Consider the following 19,989-nt stretch of genomic DNA (forward strand, 5'->3'; position numbering starts at 1 on the left):
ATATATATATATATATATATATATATATATATATATATATATATATATATATATATATATATATATATATATATATATTCATGGATGATATTTTGTAGTATTTTTGTGTATCTGTGGTATAATAAGAAATATGAATTATACAATACAGTATTTGGACAAGCAAAATTGTACTTGCATGTAATACATTTGTACACAAATAAACATACTGTATAAAAACAAATGTTCATTTAAACTTTAATTTCCATGGTTAACTGTCATGGTGAAAAAACAACTAATCATTTTGAGCAGTGTGGCTCATACTATGACAAATCCACTTTACGTTTTGGTGGTCTTGGCCAAAATACCGACACAATAACTAGGTTTTTAAAGCATGAATGAAATGTTTTGGGTAACTACATTTTGCAGACATAGGCTACAATAAAGTTCTGACCTTTCAGCAAACAGTATTGAGATTTGCACTCACAGTTTTGTGTTAAGTCTGTTTTGAAAAATGTACCAAAGTAATTGAGAAAAACTGTAAATGTTTATGTAGCCTTCTCCTAACATGCCTTTCGACAGCTTTACCCAAACATCTTTAAACAGCAGGGTGTAATGTGATTAACGGTATAGATTTTGACAGAGTATGATGGTTTTCTGTAGGCACTGAATGTCCATTTCCCCACACATAAACCGTTCAGGATGCTGAGAGTGAGGTTTAGTGCCCCCTGGTGCGAACCCGGGTCTATTTCAGATCTGTGAAACAAACATTGCAATAGCGCCATCGCCTGCACAACACAAGAACTGCAACGAGCTCAGGTAAAGAACAAAAACAAAACCAGTGCTAGTATTTACAAAACTCTGAAGCGATAAATGACATGTGAAATACACACAACATGATAGCTTACTTTAACGTTTATAGTGCTAATGTCAAGGTTTAGCATTATATCATATCATGAAGCATACTTCAATTAATACACGAAACACGAAACATAAAAGGCTGTAGATAAATATGTACGATTATAAAATCGAACCTATTAGCTTTGAAGCTTCCAATCATTCTGCAAACGTTGTAATGGAGGTGACGCAGCTGACGGTGTGACCCCGGAAGTGGCGCACGTCTCTCTTGTCTGATGACGTCACTTCATTGAGCTGTTTAAGATGGCGCTTCGGCCCGGATCAGGGGGAGGTGGCAGGTACAGAATTTCACACTTTAACGCTTTGTTATCTATTCATTGGTGTATATGCACACGCCCGCTAAGGCAAGTACGTGTAAATTCACGAGTGTGTTTAGAAATTCAGCCGTGGGTCCCGCTCGGTTTCACTTTGTTTAGAGAAGCGTCTGCAGTGTTAATGGCTGATGCTGGTCAGCTGTGATGGTGATGTGACGTTTATCATGCTGCATCAGATCATCATCCGTCATTTTTACAGTCCTTTCTTTTTCTTGGCGTTTTCTCTCGTGTCAAACATGTGGAGACATATAGATGTTGATGCTCAGACGTCATTAAGCCGCTTGTCAGTCGACTTACTGCTAACCAGAAATGGACATTTACTGGTCGTGTTTAAAACCCTGCATTTCTTTTGGTTTCTCTTATTTTTCTATTCGTCGATGACGAAAATATATTTTTTATTACCTGTAAAATTGCCCAGAGTGTTTAATACTCGAATGTTTTCAAGCTACATTCACATTTACCTACATTATATACATGTATAATACAATAAATGAATTCTACAAATATTACAACCTAAGTAACGCGTAATTGTTTGTTTAATTTATTAACATTTCTTTAATTTGAAGTCTATCAAATGCTTTCCAGGTTGTGGTCTGAACTCAGAGTTCTAATGGTTTTCACTGCAAAAACGTCCCAAATTCTCAACTGTAAACTATTCAAACCAGTGCATTTGAGTGGTATTGGGAAATATTCCATTGGGATACTAACACAGCACCAGTAGAGACCCACAGGGACCAAGTCAGTTTTCATTAAAACAATTAAAAGTTCTGAGGGTTTCTATTGTGTTTTTTCAGTAGGGATTAATAGCCAGTCAGCGGTGATGCTGATGTACGTTTAAAGCAGAGATGCCCAAAGTAGGGCCCGCCGGCCAAAGTTGACAAATGGTAACCTTTGATTTGGCCCGCCATCCCATCTGAAAAGAGAGAGAGAATGATGTGGAGGTGGTTGGGGTGAATGCCTTTGAAAGTGATCGTCATTTCAAATTTAACGTAACCTTTTCTTTCTTTGTTTTATTGCTGAGCTACAAAAAAAGCCACCTGATATTAAATGATCCAATTAAATACTGTAAATGAATAAGACTTTTGAAATGTAAATAGTAACAGTCAGCAAACTGCACAAGTCTTCTGCGAGCAAACCAAAGTAAGCTTGACTGGTGTATTCAGCATTGAACGTGTAATAAATAGGATTATGTTTTACTTTAATAAGTTCATTTTAAAATGTAAAAAATTATACTGCATTAGTCATTATGATTTAAAGCAACGTTTTCTAGTTAATGTTAAATATTACAAAATAAATTAGAAAATTACCCATGGCAAATTAGAAAATATACGGTTTGGTAAATATTTCAAGCAAGTTTGCTTTTTGGACCTTTATAGGAGCAATATTAGGCACCCTTAATTTAAAGTGATAGTTCACCCCAAATTGAAAGTTTCATATAAATTTACTCACCCTCAGGCCATCCAAGATGAAGGTAGCATTCTTTTTGCAGTATAACAGTAAAGAAGATATTTTTTTTAGCTAAAACTATTGTCCTCTGGTATCCACAATGGAGGTCAGTGGTTGCCGTTACTTTAGGATTAAAAAAAGTACACATGCAAGTCATAATTACTACCCATAATTCCTGACGATGAGGTTTTATGAAGTGAAACACACTTCACAAATAACTAAGTGCAACAAACTGAACGTTATTTACAGCTTTATAACCTGTTAACCTGCGTAAACACCATTGTGCGATAACTAACATTTACCTACATCATATACACGTATGATACAGTAACTTAATTCTACAAATATTACAGCGTGCACGTAATTGTACTTATTTTATTTTTAGTTTTGCAAATGCTTTCCAGGTTGTTGTCTGCTCAGTTCTAAAGGTTGCCACTGCAAAACCTCCCAAATTGTCAACTGTTAACTATTCAAACCAGTGCATTTGAGTGGTTTCTTGTGTGTTTTGGGAAATACTCCATTGGGATTTTAATACACCACCAGTAGAGATCCACAGGGACCAAGCCAGTTTTAATTAAAACTATTAGAAGTTCTGAGGGTTTCTGTTTTAATTTTCAGTGGGGAGGGATAGCCAGTCAGCAATTATGCTGATGTCCATTTAAAGGAACAGTTCACCCCAAAATGAAAGTTTCATGTCACTTTACTCACCCACAGGCCATCCAAGATGAATGTAGCATTCTTTTTTTCAGTAGAACAGTAAAGAAGATATATTTTTTAGCTGAAACCATTGTCCTCTGGAGGTCAGTGGTTGCCATTACTTTGAGATTTAAAAAAAAAAAAAAAAAGTATGCATGCAAGTCATAATTACTACCCATGACTCCTGACGATGAGGTTTTCTGAAGTGAAACACAGTTCACATATAATTAAGTGCAAAAAAACCGAACATTATTTACAGCTTCATAACCTGCTAACCAGCGAAAACACCATTGTGCGATAACTAAAGATTTACAAAGTAAAGATGCATTTAATTGACAAAAAACCCCAAAGTATTTCTGTTGGTCAACAGAGCAAATTGTTGTGACCAGTTCGACCATTAATGAGTTCTGGGTCGGGAAGTCTTTGATTTGAATTTTTATGCATATAATTGAGTAGGGCTATTGATTAGGCTATTGATTCAGATTAAAGTCGTCATTTTTCATTCACAAACTCTCCTTTCAATACCATTTTTCATTTTTTGATTCAATTGTTGATTCAGTTCATTGCGTATAGATTCAACACAAATGCTGCTGATATTTATAAAAATTGAATTGTGAATGGTCAGTTTGCAAATGTTGAGTTAATGAAAGCAAATGATCATGAGTCATGGATCTTTATATTAATCTGTTTATTTCACAGCTCGGTCTGCATATTTAAAAAAAAAAAGATTTTTAGATTGTTTAGGACCATGATTTTGTTGAGAAATCATGCATAAATATAATAAACCCCTCTATTTTGAATCCATACCTGGAGTAGTCAGAATATGGGAAAAGATAAGTTCATATTTTTAAAATCAGTTTAGCCACAATAAATAAAGATATTTGATACAATTATGCAGCATGAAATTTAATTCACTTATTAATGCTTGCTAGGCACTGTAACTAAACTTTGCCATTGTTGATGTAAAACAATCTAATGTTACACGTAATAGCAATAGTCACATCACAAGATATGCAATGTTGAGTTGATGTTATAGTTGACCAGAAACCACTCATCAAAACACAATAAAAGTGAAAGTTGTCATTTGCTTGTTTGTAAAGCCTGTAAATGTGTGAGCATTTTAAGAGGGTTTAAATAATTTAGGCACAAGATAAATAACTAATAAGGATTAATTTTATTGACTATGTAGTGTTATTTTACATTTTTTTTTATTATTTTACATTTATTATTGTTATGTATTTTCCTGAATACTGTTAGACTGCCCAGAAACCCATAAAGCACTGTTTATTTCACTTATTTTTTGCTCCATTGTTGCTAGTGACCTGCTTGCACTCATATACACTCATAGTTGAACTGCAATGCTGTTTTTCTTAAATAGTTGACCGACTCAAGATGCTATCACCCTCATGTGTGTCACTGAGCTTACACATTTTGACATCGAGCCAGTAAGCCTCTTTGAATGTACCAAAGTTTTCTAAAGTAGAGCACATAGCTGTCAGAAATGATGGAAAGGCCAGCTTCATGTTTTATTTACCTGAAGGGCTTTAGTCTCTTACTGAACGGCTTGAATAATGAATGTCTAGTTTCAAACGTTGCAGCACCGGGTAATGTTGATACCTGCCGTGAAACTAAATAACTGCAGAGTTCTACATAGATCTGCTTTATGGAATAAATGTTTAACAGCGAATACTTTCAGTTTTGGCATTGTTGTAAATGAGGAGCACAGGCTAACTTGATGTTAGTGTCTTTTGCTCAGCGCTGTCTTGTTTCTTGTGTTTATTTTCCTATTGGGTGGAATGAGCGCAGCAGATTTTTTTACATACAATTGGTCTAAACATCACTCAGCACTGGCTGTTATGTGTTTAAGTTATTAAGTTATTAAATGGATGAAACATAACAATTAGTAAGTCTCTAATGATGCTGGATGAAAAAGGAGAAGACGCAACTGCTGTTTAAGTGAAACAAAAAATAAGTATTTATTAAACCGAGAATGTCAAACAATGAATATAGGAAATTAGATGTAATGTAAATGTAATTTTAAATAATCAAATTAAACAAAGTAAACCATAGGGCTGCCAAAACAAAGAAATAAATATAACAAAACAATCTAACTAAACCTCAACCCACTAAACTAACTAACCAAAGAAAAATGCAGAAACAAAACCGTAATCTTCAGCACGTTGCTTAACTAAACTTCATAACTACTTTAAAACATAATTACACATGTGGCAATGCCTCCATAAACTAAAAACAAATATAAATACTAAGCTGCTCAAATTACTAGAGTTCTCGTAAAGTACACACTGTAAGCCATTAGCAAAACAAGAGCTATTAATCCAATTCTCATAAAGATCGTTTAACTTCTCAATAGATACTAAATTGAGCTACGCAAGATTATCTAATAAATCAATCACTTAAATTGAGAGAAAAATGAACACAGTTCTAAGCAAACTAAGCAAACACAAGTGAACGGGCCGGCCGACAGAAGTGAGGAGTCTGGCTGTGAGCCAAGCAATCCTTAAAAACAGCACAAGCACAAGGCTTTTGTACTGTGCGGACCAGCTCCTGATTGGTGCCGATTGAGTCACAATGATGATTGACAGTCCCCTCAACCAGTGGTTGCACACCTAAAGCAGGACAGGATACACAACGGAAGAGAGAGAGAAGAGAACGCAAAACAGAAAACAAACAACAGAACACCACAAAACATACGTGAAACGTAACAGTGGCTTTAAAACGCTCCAGTGTCCCTGTATCTGTAGTTACACTCAGTAAACAGAGGTGATGACCTTCACGGCCAATCACAGTCATTTCTGTTGAGAACATGAACACAATGGCAAATCACTGTTTTAGAACGCGCTCAACGGCGCTCAAATGTTAGCAGGAAATGAACGTTTTTAAAATTTCAGTATCCTTTGGTACTGAATTCCAGTATCAAGACTGCTTTTCATTGCTGGCTATACAGTTAAATTAATGGCCACTGCAGAATACAAATCCTTCATATTGCTCCTTTTTAAAGTCAAAATATAGAAAAAGCAGCCCTGCATTTTTTCAGTGTACAGTTTTAACCCAATGTTGGGTCAAATATGGACAAGCTCAACCCTTGTGGAAAAAAAGTGTAGTTTAAATTTAATAAAAAAAATTAGCCAGCAATGGGTTTGACCTAACGTTTGGTTAACGCATCATTTTTTGTTGATGAGTGTATTATGGTGATTGGTGAACTTTTTGGTCACTTATATTGCTTCATAAAGTTAAACCCAGTCTGGTGGCTGAAGCTGTGATTAGCATCCTCCATATGTTGGAGCATCTCAAACAGCAGTAGTGGAGGGCATTGGGAGTTTATTGAAACCGGGGTAACTGTATTGTTGCTGCCAACACCTTAAAAGATGCTTATCAAGTCTGAGAGTTTGGAAAAAAGGACTGAAGACAGCAATGTCATAGCTGCAATCTGTTATTTAAAGTCAGTAAATAAATAAGCCTGCCCACCCACCCGGGACAAAGGTGTCTGAGGCGTTTGACAGTTCTGAAATTCCTGTATTGAGTTCTGGAAGCTAGAGACGATTATTTGTGAAAGCATAAAAAGGGTTTAGGGCTTCCTGCATTTTTGAGGAATAGCCCATCTAAAACATTGTTTGGTTGAAAATATGGAATAAATTGGAAGCTTTCAACTCGGGTTCATTGGAAAAATGGACTGCTTTCTATATTTTTGCAAAAATCCCAAAACTTATATTTAAAATTTTAATATAACTGTTCTTTTTAGGTAAAATGAACACTAGAGGCAGTACAGCACCAACAGCTCTTTCCTTTTTAACACACATTTCAGACCCTCATTCATAGAAAATGTTTGGCATGGCTGCGTGGACTGCTGTTGTGATCTCAAAAACACCTACCATAGTGTATGGTTTTTGTAAACTAATACATTTTGATGTTTGCATGACATAAAAATCTCTATAGTATGTAATGGCTAGAAACGTTGTCTGTAGCTTGTAGAATTGGACTTGTGAAGCATTCAAGTCCCGTAAAACATCACAAAAGAGCTCAAAGACTTGCAAAAACAAGCTGAAATGAAATGGCTGCACAAGAAAGTATGTTTTTATCTCACGTTTGTTTTTTGTGAACACTATTGGTTTAGGGTAGTGTTCAGAGTCGGAGATAAGTCTTATTGAAATGCAATAGTGGATTAAAGAGGTCATAAATTAAGAAATAAATTAAAATTTACCGGTGTCCTCAAAAATATCGATAGTTCGATTAGTATTGATACTGGAATATTTAAAGCAATATTATCTTGCTTTTGGTTCGTATCTATTCCGGCTTTGCGCTCTCACACTCTCTTCTCACCCGCAGCAGTTGACACATGCACTGCATGTAAGTGCACTACAGTACACAGCCCAGTTGGTGTCTTTTGGCAAGATGGCAAGTGCATATTTCCTCACAGTATCGAAAGTTGTATCGAATGTCGGTATTTTTCAATGTATTGAAGTTAGAAATTCCAGTATTGTGACAACATTAGTTTTAAAAATTTTCAAAAAAGTTTTCAGAAAGACTGATTCTAAAAGGTCTTTTCAGTTTTATGTTTACTTTTGTGCCGCTTTAGCTAATAGCAGAACAGCACAGTGGGGAGGTTGTATAAAATAGTAAGGCTGCTTCTGATTGGATAAACAATCTATAATTTAAATTAATAAATTAATAATCTATAATTTAAATTTTAATTCAATTTATAATTTAATTTAAATTCATCGCACCTCTATGGATATTGTAAATACAAATATTCTAATAACAATAATTATCGGCAATTTTTCGTTATAACATTCAGCCCTTACATCACAGTAGATTTTATCATATATTTTAATATGCAAAACTGACACACAGTCATAACAGTGGGTGTTTAGCCTACTACAGAGTCTGGACAGCTTGTCAAAACAGTGTGTTTCAATGAAACGGTTATGAACAGGAAGATGAACCTAGAGGAAGAAAGACAGTTTAGTCTTTTAGTGCCCCTTAATAGAGATTTAATTTGTACTAACAATCAAGGAAAAAACAGATTCATGTTCATCAGTTTTTTGGGGGCATCTAACTTAATAAAACACTGACAGATTCACACTCTTCTGTTTTTAATGCAACAGAATATGGTCACTCACTGTCATTTCAGTCAGAAAGAAGTGGCATAATATTTAGCAGAAATGACACCAAATGCAGATTTGTTTCAATGAAATATTCAGCATTAGATAGTTAGAATATATAGTGGTTAGGATTTATTATTTGTGATTAGTCACATTTATTCAAAACAGTTCACGTAAAACATATAAACTAAATCATCTTTACATCACTTATTTTATAATTATTTTATCTCACCACAGTGCAAGATTCTTTGTATTTTACAACTGCTTTCAGCAAATATTGATACATGATTCGTTTTGTTTAAAACTAAACTGCTGTTTGCTTAGGTTTTGTAGTTTTGCTGATGGATGAATGGATGCATGCTGGCAGTGATGGTTTAAAATGGTGGATTGATGTGATCTGATGTCACAGCAGATCTCTCTTTGAATGTTAATCTGCCTTAATCCAGTGTTTTATTTTTTTCATCTCCCTCTGTGTCATCATAGTGAGTCTCTGTGAGTGCCATAAAGCTGTGAGCCTGCAGGCGAACAGATACAACACAGACAGACAGATCTCGCTATGCCAGAAAGCCTCATGGAGTGTTACTGTAGCTCACATTTTAGACTTCTGGCAAAGCCAATAAAATATAGGCTAACTGTGGACGAGTTACTTCATGAATGAAGATACTAAATAGGGCTGAACAATACATCATTTGAGCATCGATATCTCAATGTGTGTGTCCGCAATAGTCTCACATTGCAGGATTAGATTATTTATTAAAGATATAATTAAAAAAATTATTTATACTTTAATGACCATGTTGTTTTACATTTAATTGTTCAATTTATGTACTTGAATACTGTTTGACTCCCTAGAAAACCATAAACCTCTGCTTATTTAACTTTTTTGAATATTTTTTTAATACTTTGTTCACATTCACCTCAAGGAATACCACTTTTTATATCTAAAAAAAGACTGTACACATAGGGCTGGGCCATTTGGCCTAAAAATCTAAATCTCGATTAATTGAACATTTTAACTCGATTGTGATTTAATGAACAATTATTTTTTTAATAAAAATTTTTCCCTCATAGCTCACTGACACATTTTGTACAGTAAATATGCTCACATAAGCGAGCGATTCTTTAATAAAGGGAGCATTACTTGAGTTTAAAATAATTGAAGGAAACACACACTATCTACTGGCCTAAAACCAACAGTCACTTTTTTTCTTAAACAAAGTGAAAATAAATAACTTGCACTACTTATTTTAAACAAAAATAAATTATGAAATAAAATAAATTATATTCAATGATTACTTATTTTATACTTTTAATATAAATAATCATAAGCAGTGTCTCTTTTAAATAAAATAGCCCTTGTATATCCTGTAAATAATATTTTAAATTCACGCTTTCTTCATGGGTGTTAAACCACGAAGTTAAAGTCAAACTTACTCATTTAGAGGCAGGATCTTGCGGACGTGCAACAAATTTAATCATAAGGTAAACACAAACTAAAAGTCTCTATATGGGGCTCTTCCACGAGACTCGACACTTGTAAAAACACTCGCTCCAACAGGCTCGCTCCTCTCTCTTGGACCCCGCCCACACTTGTCAATGATACTAAACCAACCAATCACAGAGCTTGCACTGCGCATCGTTGCAAATTTTTTGAGTGGCGCACGTCAGCCTTGTTGAGGGGTCTCGACGCAGAAGAATAAACAGTGTGGTCACGTGACTCCACTGTAAAATCCAAAAAGTTAAGGTAACTCAAACCATTTAAGTTCAAAAACTAATCCTAATGAGTACTGTGAACTTAATCCATTTGAGTAAATGAAGCAATTTGAGCACAGTAAAACCCAATAAATGAAGAGAACTCAAACCAACTGAGTACTGTAAAACCCAGTAAGTTAAGGCAACTCAAACCGTTTGAGGAAACCGATTACAACAAACCATTTGAGTTAAAAAACTAATCTATATGAGTACTGTGAACTTACTACATTTAAGTTGAAGTACTGAGGTATTTAATTAACACATTACCTTCAACACTGAGCTCAAAACTCTTTTCAAATGAGTAGAATTAACTTTGTCAATTTTGAGTTAACTACACTAATTTCATTTGATAAAGTTGACTGTTGGGTTTACAATGTACTAAAGTACAAGTAGGAATCTTCATTTGCCATAAAAATGGTTTGATTATGATTGAGAAAGTAAGGATTTAATTATATTAGACCCCAAACTACTTGACTGGATAACTTTTAATTGAGCTTAAGTGTAATGTTGTTGGTGACACAGTAGGTAGTGCTGTCGCCTTACAGCAAGAAGGTCGCTGGTTCAAGCCTCGGCTGGGTCAGTTGGCGTTTCTGTGTGGAGTTAGCATGTTCTCCCCCACGTTCGCGTGGGTTTCCTCCGGGTGCTCCGGTTTCCCCCACAGTCCAAAGACATGCGGTACAGGTGAATTGGGTAGGCTAAATTGTCCTTAGTGTGTGAGTATGAATGAGTGTGTATGGATGTTTCCCAGAGATGGGTTGCAGCTGGAACGCCATCCGCTGCGTAAAACATTCTGGATAAGTTGGCAGTTCATTTCGCTGTGGTGACCCCAGATTAATAAAGGGTCTAAGCCAAAAAGAAAATGAATGAATGAATGAATGTAATGTTGTTTTCTGCCCAGTTCATTAAACTGTTCCAAAAAACACAACTGTAATGAATGAAGTTGAACATGAGCCCTCATGTTGTGTGTATGAAACGGCTCAGAATGATTCATCAGAGAAATGCTAATTATCCATCAGTTTCAGTCAATGATTTTCATAGGGCACTGTGGTTGTCTCAATGTGGTAAATGTGTACAGAATATTATAGTCATTTAAATAATTAGCTGTATAATAGAACAATATTGGAAACATATGACATTGCAATATTTTCTGTGATTTGTATTTTGCGATATGATACAGTTTCGCCATATATCGTTGGGGAAATAAGTATTGAACACGTCACCATTTTTCTCAGAAAACACATTTCTAAAGGTGCTGTTGACTTTTCACCAGATACTTTTTTATTGGATTCGAGTCAGGTGATTGCCTGGCCATTCTACAGCTTGATTTTTTTTTCTGAAACCATTTGAGAGTTTCCTTGGCTGTGTTTTGGATCATTGTCTTGCTGAAATGTCCACTCTGGTTTCATCTTCATCATTCTGATAATGTAGATGTTGGACTGGAGCAGCTAATATTAATTTACAATGACTTAGGGCAGAGGATTGCTGAATAACTACTGAGAGATTTCAGCGGCTGTCTGAGCTTTCACTGCTGTTTACACCTCCCTTTCTACAAGTATTCAATACTTTTTCCCTGCGTCACTTTATTTTATTGCACATAACTTGATTTGTAAACTAATTAGATTTGTTTTCTTATCATATACAGTATGTGTTTCTTCGGTTCATATCAACCTCTGGTTACAATTTCAAGTCAACGACACCTTTAGAAATAGGTTTTCTGAGAAAAATGGTGACACATTAAATACTTATTTACCCCGCTGTAGTTTAAACGGCTCTATTTGCAAAGTATTCATTCATTTAGACTGATTTGGGATTATTTTGTAGGGGAGTGAATCATTCATAAAATCTAGACAAATTATAGATAAAAGTGAATTGTACAGTGTTTTTTTATTGTTTTCTGAGAAGTCTGACAGCATTCAGGTAATGAAATTGAAAAAACAAATGTAAAGTAACAATGTAGTCTTCATTGTGTAAATAGTCTAATACAATTCATTTTTATTAAAGTTACAAACGGTACAATTGCTTGTGCCTGAATACATTAACTCTCTTATTCCTGAATGCTTACAGGCCTTAGAAACACCTGTAAATTAAAAAGTAAAACTTTGATTCCGTTATAGTTCAACACTGCAGTGACTTCACAAACCTCATGTGTATTAAAATGTGGCTTTTGGTCAACTATAATCCCAATTTATAAACTCAACATTGCACATTCTGTGTGTGACTATTGCAGATGCGCACATAGCGATATCGATATATTGAACAGTATATTGTGCAGCTCTACTGTATAACTGTATAAAATATCACAACAGTGTATGTCATGGAATGGTATATTTTGGAAGAAAACTGTGTTGTGTACCCATTCAGAATGTATGTATATTCTTTTCTGGGGATATTAAACAGCTTTTGACTGTGATTTTGCTACACAAACTTAAGCACACATATTGTTTTAGCATCTGCTATTATTATTAAATTGAACAAATTTAGTAATTTCAGTTAACTTTTCATTACTGAAATGTTTTTGAATACAGAAAAAAGTTCCTCAGGCCCTAATTTTCATCTAAAACCGATCATCAGTTTTAATACTTTGTTCTTATTATACAACCCTTTTGTATAATCTCCCACTGCTCATAACCATGTTTAAAATGCTGCCTTCATTCCATAAAGACTCTTTTTCTATTTCATCGTAATGTATTTCTTAGATGTGAAAACAGTGACGGCCAATATTGGAATGATTTGATTTCCTCCAGGGCACAATGACTTGAAGAACCTTCGAGTATAATGGACTCGGGCTGTTTCCCTAAATGTTTTCTCTGTTGTATGATTGATTGTTTGCCTTTAGCTGAAATTTCCCTCAGTCTCCTGAATGCGGAGGGCAATAGTTTAAAGACATTAGCTTGACTCTGAAATGAGCTTCAGGGGGTTGAAATGGGCAGCTAGTAAATGACTACAATATTGAATGTGCCCGTCTCTTCTGTTCTAGCTTTATGTACCCTGTTGGAGGGGGTATTGGACCACCGCAAGGTAAGATGCTGACATTTTGTCTGTGTTTTGCATTGGACTCTTTTCTACAATGAATCAACTTGTATTACATTTGAAATGAAAAACAATGTGTTGTGTTGTTCGGTTTCTTACTTAAGCTGTTATTTAATGGCAGGAATGATGCCCATGCAGCAACAGCAGCAGCAGGGCTTCCCCATGGTCCAGGTCATGCAGCCTAACATGCAAGGCATGATGGGAATGAATTTTGGAGCACAGATGCCTGGTGCCATGCCAATACAGGTCGGTTTTGTTTTTAGCAGACAGTGAGCACATTTACATGCACACCAATGTGTTGACGACTCAAAAAATATTATTGAAGTATTCTGTTAGCCAGCATTACATGCAAACCAACAACCCAGCAAACTGTTTACAGAGTTTATAAAACTTTATTAATTAATCTGTTAATTTCTCAGTCGTGATGACAAACAGTAATAAGTTGCAAATGTAACAGTAAGTATTTAATTTGTCATGTTGTTATGTCATTAAATCAATCATTAAAAAACAAAAGTTTTATACATGTAATACATGTTAGCGGGAAACTTATGGCTTATATATTATAATGATGCATTTTGAATGTTGGACTTCTGTTTCAGCTCCAAAGCTAATTTTTTTAAAGAATTGTTTGGGTCAATAACGCAGCTTTTACAAAACTTTTTCTCTGTCTCTGAATGCCATTAAAAGGATAGTTCATCCAAAACAGAACATTTCTTTTCCATTTACTCACACTCAAGTGGTTCTAAACTGCTATGATTTTTTTTGTTGTTGTGTTGAACACAAAACAAGACATTATGAAGTATGTTGGAACAAAAACAGCCATTGACATCCATAGTAGGTAAAAAAAAGCTTTTTTTTTCCCTAACATTTTTCACAATATCTTCTTTTGTTTTCAACAGAAGAAAGAAACTCAAACAGGTTTGGAAGAACTGAATGATTAGTAAACGTTGACAATTTACATTTTTGGGTGAACCATCCCTTTAAATTTGAAGTAAGAACTCATGCAATTTACCGACAATAAGGAGGTACTGTACATGCTCCCTACCACAGGGAGCAAAAATTAATCCATGATCAGTTGATACTTAAGCTAATTATATCCTTATTTCAATAAAGGAAACGTTAACATGTTTATACGACCATGTGCATTGTTAGCTTAAGCATAATTAAGAACATCCATGTATAATGATCAGCATAAATGAAAATTAATATTTTTATCAATATTTCAGTGAACATAGATAATATAAATTGCATGCATATTACTTCTGGGGCTGATTTAAACGTTGAAAGATATGTCTGTAAGGGATCTATTTTTACTAAAGCTCTGTTTTTGAAAATATTTAAGGGTCAGTTGATTATAATTAGTTTTATACCACCTGTATCGTGTTGTGCAAACCTTATCGTGTTGTGCGATCCTTTTGCTAATATTCGATTCTAAGGGTCTCATCTCGTTTAATAGATTTTCCTCATATGCATATTAAAATTTGTAAAAAAAAAAAAAAAAAAAGTGCATTAGTAAAATTTAACTAAATAATTTCCCCCTCTTTGTTGTAGTTTTACAAAAAAAAAAAAAAAAAAAAGAAAGATATTGAGAAGAACAATTGCCAGTAAAGTCACAAAAAGCTCTTTTGCTTAAGCAACAATTGATTGGGACAGAATAATAATAATTATTATGCCTATTATTAAATTGTAGTATGTTCATAGCAATTTAAACTACCCCTATAATATGTACAATAAGAAACAAAAAGAAGGAGCTTTGATTGCATATACTCTAGGGTAGATTGTCTGAGTGCATCAATTACATCAGGTTTCCACTTTTTTTTTGTGCTCTAATGTTAAAGCGGCCCTCCTATGAATTGTCAGTCACTGATATGGCCCCCTGCCAATTTGAGTTTGAGACCCCTGCTTTAAATGGTTCTTTTAAGTTACTTTCATCTGGCAGACAGTAAGAAGTCCCTTTAGCAAAAAAACCTAAGTAGAAGAAGACATTTATTCCCACTGCCATTGGTTTTTAAATCATTTTTTTAAATAATTGTGCAAGTGTATTTCTGTTTTTGCTGTTACGTAAGCCTCTGTCTAAAGACAATTTTCAAACCCCTGTGGGATAGACAATAACGTTTATGGAATTGAATTGAATAATACATTCAATTTCAAACCTAGTATTGCAAAAAAACAAAACAAACAATAAAAAAACGATTAAATTTGATGTATTTTTAAGCTTCTCTTGATTTTTCCTCTTTTTGTTACAGTATGTAATATTTTTCCTAACACATTAGTTTGGGTTTACTCAATTTTGGACTGTAATTGTATTTTTTTTTTTGTTAGATTAGTTTCAGTTTTGGCTTTAGTGCTGACTACTAAATGGGTACTGCTAATGTATGCACATAGATATAATATTACATAGCATCCTATAGAAAATTAAATTAAAAGAGATATCGGTGAGAGGTGTATGCATCATTTGTGTTGAGCACTGTAAACACACTAATTAGTCTCAATAACTCTCTCCTGTTGTTTCTAGGGTGGGATGGCTATGGGCATGCAGACCCCTGGGATGCAGTTCATGGGTCAGCCTCAGTTCATGGGCATGAGGGCCCCGGGGCCACAGTTCCCTGCAGACATACAGAAGCAGATGGCAGAGGAGCATCAGTAAGACTTCATGTTTTGATGCTGCCAGAAATATGTCTGTGCACCAGACCTGGCCTCTGATCAGTGTGTGTGTGTCTGTGTGCAGAAAACGACTGGAGCAACAGCAGCGGATGCTGGAGGAGGACAGGAAGAGGAGACAGTTTGAAGAGCAGAAACAGAAGCTGCGTCTACTCAGCAGCGTCAAACCCAAGGTGAGGAAGTCAGCAGGACAATAAAATGAACGTATTTACTTTATAAATAAGGGATGTCCAGTGCTGCTTTTGGAGGGTTACTACAGAGTGTAACTCCAGCATGCACCTAAACACTTAGAAGGAAAGTTCTAGTGAGTCTGAAAACTTTGATTTTCCTTGGATCAGGTGTTTAAGTAAGGTTAAATTTCGTTTATGCAGGTCTGTGCACTTTCAGGAGCAGGATTGTCCTGCTCTAAATTTGAGTCCTGTTGTGATTTATTGAATAACTGCCTGATATTAATAATATGACTGGTTACACTTTACAGTTATGTCCCATCAGTTAACATTAATACATGAAGAGTTCAGAAGCAAAAACCTCTAAATGCCATCTGAAATTTTCTCCTACAATGAGCATTTTTCTCAGCCTCCTATGTTTGTTCAATCATTTCACTTTAAAGACAATGAAAATGACTTATTCGTCGGTATGAAAGTAACATTTTTGAGCCAACACACAAGAGTTAGAGAAAAATGTTAATATTAGGAGAAATATATCAAATGGCATTTTGTAGGTTTTTGCATCTAAACTCTTCACATTTACAAACCTGAACTTACAATGAGTAATACTGCTGTTAGAGCAGTGTTTCCCAACCCTGTTCCTGGAGGCACGCACCAATAGTACACATTTTGGATGTCTCCCTTATCTGACCCATTAACTTCAGGTGTTGGAGTCTCTTCTGATGTTATGATAAGTTGATTCAGGTGTGTTTGATTAGGGAGAGGTTGAAAATGTGTACTGTTGGTGTGCCTTCAGGAACAGGGTTGGGAAACACTGTGTTAGAGTATTTATTCATCTTTTTATTTGAGTTAATTCGAGTACAAATTTCTAATATCATCTCAAGTCTGTTAAATAATCTTAACTGATACAACATTTGAATTTAATAATGATTTGGTAATTGCTCGATATAACGTTGAGATTAATAAATGATTCAGATGTGTGTAACTAATAATAGGGAATGAAACATTGTAAAGTACAATGTTTGTTGTACACTTTGTTCCAATCATAAATTGCCAAATAATTCATTAATTATCGAATATTATTTCTATATATTTTCATAATTTCAAGTTTATTTTAATATTAGTTTATAATAGTATATTATATGAATAAATGGTATTTACTGTGGTATTTATTTTAATTAGAACCTTGCTATTATATTTAGCTATTATATTATTTATAACTATAAGACCAACACCCCAAAAAGGAATAGTTTACCCAAAATGGAAAATTCTGTCATCATTTATTCATGCTTTACTTGCTTTTAACCTGTTGACTTATTTCTGTTGAGCAAAAATGAGGATATTTTGAAGAAAGCTGGAAATCTGTAACCATTGAGTTACATAATATTTGTTTTTCCTACTATAGAAATCAATGGTTACAGGTTTCCAGCTTTGGTCAAAATATCTTCTATTGTGGTCATCAACATAAAGAAACTCCTAAAGGTTTGCAACCACTTGAGGATGAGATAGTGGTAGTGAAACAATATTTATTTTTGAGCGAACTGTCCTTTTTTAAAAAAAATTTTATTCATATGAAGAAAATATTTAGGACTTTCATTTAGTTTAACTTAAAGTTAAAGCTAAAAACTAATGATACCAATATATTTATATATATTTTTTTATTTTATAATATACATTTTATACGTTTATATCTAAAAAATAAATAAAAATAAAACTACAATATAAACTAAAATGAAAGTCTTAGCTGAAAATATAAAAACTAATTCAAACCTTTAAAAAACAACAGCAGATACTCAAAGATATTAAAATAACACTGATTTTCAGTAAATTACTGTCTTGCTATATACTAGTTCTCGTACTGCAGCTTTTCCAGACTCAAAATTGTTATTTTTGTGCAGACTGGGGAGAAGAGTCGTGACGATGCCTTAGAGGCCATCAAAGGGAATCTGGATGGGTTCAGCAGGGATGCCAAGATGCATCCAACACCATCTTCACAGTCAAAGAAACCAGGTACATCCAGTGACATCCTGCTGCCTGACAGCCCTCAGGCCGTTCGCATTTAAAGTTCAGCTTGTGACGTCAAGGCCCAGACACATTTTGACAAGGTGGCTGTCGAGAGCTGATCCTAACCAGGGATGCACTTACACAAGGCTACAAAAGGATAGTTCACCCACAGTTTTATCATTTACTTGCTCTTTGTTCTTTTTCATTTCTTGATGTTTTTTTCCTGTGAAACACAAAAGGTGGAGTTTGAAGAACTCCACTTGATTCTGTTTATGGCGAGTGAGTGATGATAGAATTGTAATATTTGGGTGTACTGTTCTTTTAAAGTGTTACTGTTATTTCAAACACATTATTCAGCCAAACAGCTGTTTTTTCCCCAGCAGCCACAAGGAGGCCCTCCAGATGTTTGTACTTTTTTCCATCCTTCATAAAATGCATTATTCTTTACCTTTACATTCTTTCTCTTTCACCCCTCATACCTGTAGAAGATTTGTTTTTTATTTGACTAGATTTTTATTACTCACAATGTTTATAGTCAACTTCTGTAACTGTATTTGTTGTATTATTTAGAAAGACAATTAGTTGTCAGGGTCCAAAATTAACGTTTTGCTGTTTACAGGTGAATTTAACTCGAAACTTACAAAAAAGATTACAATTTAAAAGTCAGTAAAGTCAGTAAAATGTTGTAATTTTTAAAAAGTCTTTTTTGCTCAACAATGCTGCATTTATTTAATCCAAAATATAGGGAAAATTATTTCATCACAACTATACAGTTGAAGTCATAATTATTAGCCCCCCTTTGAATTTTTTTTCTTTTTTTTAAATATTTTCCAAATGATGTTTAACAGAGCAAGGAAATTTTCACAGTATGCCTGATAATATTTTTTCTTCTGGAAAAAGTCTTATTTGTTTTATTTCAGCTAGAATAAAAGCAGTTTAAAATTTTTTAAAACCCATATTAAGTTCAAAATTATTAGCCCCTTTAAGTTAATTTTTTTGACTGTCTACAGAACAAACCATAGTTATACAATAACTTGCCTAATTACCCTAACCTGCCTAGTTAACCTAATTAACCTAGTTAAGCCTTTAAATGTCACTTTAAGCTGTATAGAAGTGTCTCGAAAAATATCTAGTCAAATATTATTTACTGTCATCATGGCGAAGATAAAATAAATTAGTTATTAGAAATGAGTTATTAAAACTATTATGTTTAGAAATGCGTTGAAAAAAATCTTCTCTCCGTTAAACAGAAATTGGGGAAAAAAATAAACGGGGCTAATAATTTTGACTTCAACTGTATGTATATATGTAAATTGTTTTCTATTTGAGTGTATTTTGCATTTGTTCATTCCCATTGTGGTAAGATGATTTTTCAGCATTATTGGACCAATCTTTGGTCTCATGAACCTTCACAAATCATTCTAGTAACCCTTCCTATTATTGTAAGAAACATTTTACAATATTGTCTTAATTAAAAACAGCTGTCAGGATAAATAGATATTGCTTTTATCTGTAACAAAAATATGATTAATATAAATAAAATAGGAATAGTAATAATCTAAAACGTTTTACTGTCATATTTAATCAGTTTTAAGGGATAGTTCACCCAAAATTTTTTATTTACCTATTATTTATTTACTCACCCTCAACTGGTTTCAAACCTTTGAGTTTCTTCTGTTGAATACAAAAGATATTTTAAAGAATGTTGTAAACCTATAACCATATAGTCAAAAAAACAGTCTAAATCCCTCCTAATGCTCATTGACCAGGTCGGAAGCTTGTGCTCCTCTATCTCCGAGCTCAGGGTTCTCTCCTTGGACAAACCTGCTATCACATTCGAGCATTATTCAAGTGTGAACTCCTGAAAATAAGTGTCAAGTAAATAAACTGAGTGAGTTTTGGGCT

The 19,989-nt window shown here is 34.2% G+C and overlaps 1 protein-coding gene across 5 annotated transcripts in view; it reads left to right on the forward strand.

Moving 5' to 3' along the window:
• The first annotated feature begins 1,122 nt into the window (after nucleotides 1-1,122).
• Nucleotides 1,123-19,989, forward strand: part of synrg (synergin, gamma) — an 81,708-nt gene continuing 62,841 nt past the window's right edge. For all 5 annotated transcript variants that reach the window (XM_056474519.1, XM_056474520.1, XM_056474521.1 and 2 more), the window contains exons 1-6: nucleotides 1,123-1,172; nucleotides 13,200-13,240; nucleotides 13,374-13,498; nucleotides 15,768-15,895; nucleotides 15,981-16,086; nucleotides 17,979-18,090. In XM_056474519.1, the coding sequence (XP_056330494.1) occupies nucleotides 1,138-1,172; nucleotides 13,200-13,240; nucleotides 13,374-13,498; nucleotides 15,768-15,895; nucleotides 15,981-16,086; nucleotides 17,979-18,090 (547 nt within the window). In that variant the 5' untranslated portion in view covers nucleotides 1,123-1,137. The remainder of the gene's footprint in view (nucleotides 1,173-13,199; nucleotides 13,241-13,373; nucleotides 13,499-15,767; nucleotides 15,896-15,980; nucleotides 16,087-17,978; nucleotides 18,091-19,989) is intronic.

This window comes from Danio aesculapii, chromosome 15 (assembly GCF_903798145.1).
Source record: "Danio aesculapii chromosome 15, fDanAes4.1, whole genome shotgun sequence".
Classification (NCBI taxonomy): domain Eukaryota; kingdom Metazoa; phylum Chordata; class Actinopteri; order Cypriniformes; family Danionidae; genus Danio; species Danio aesculapii.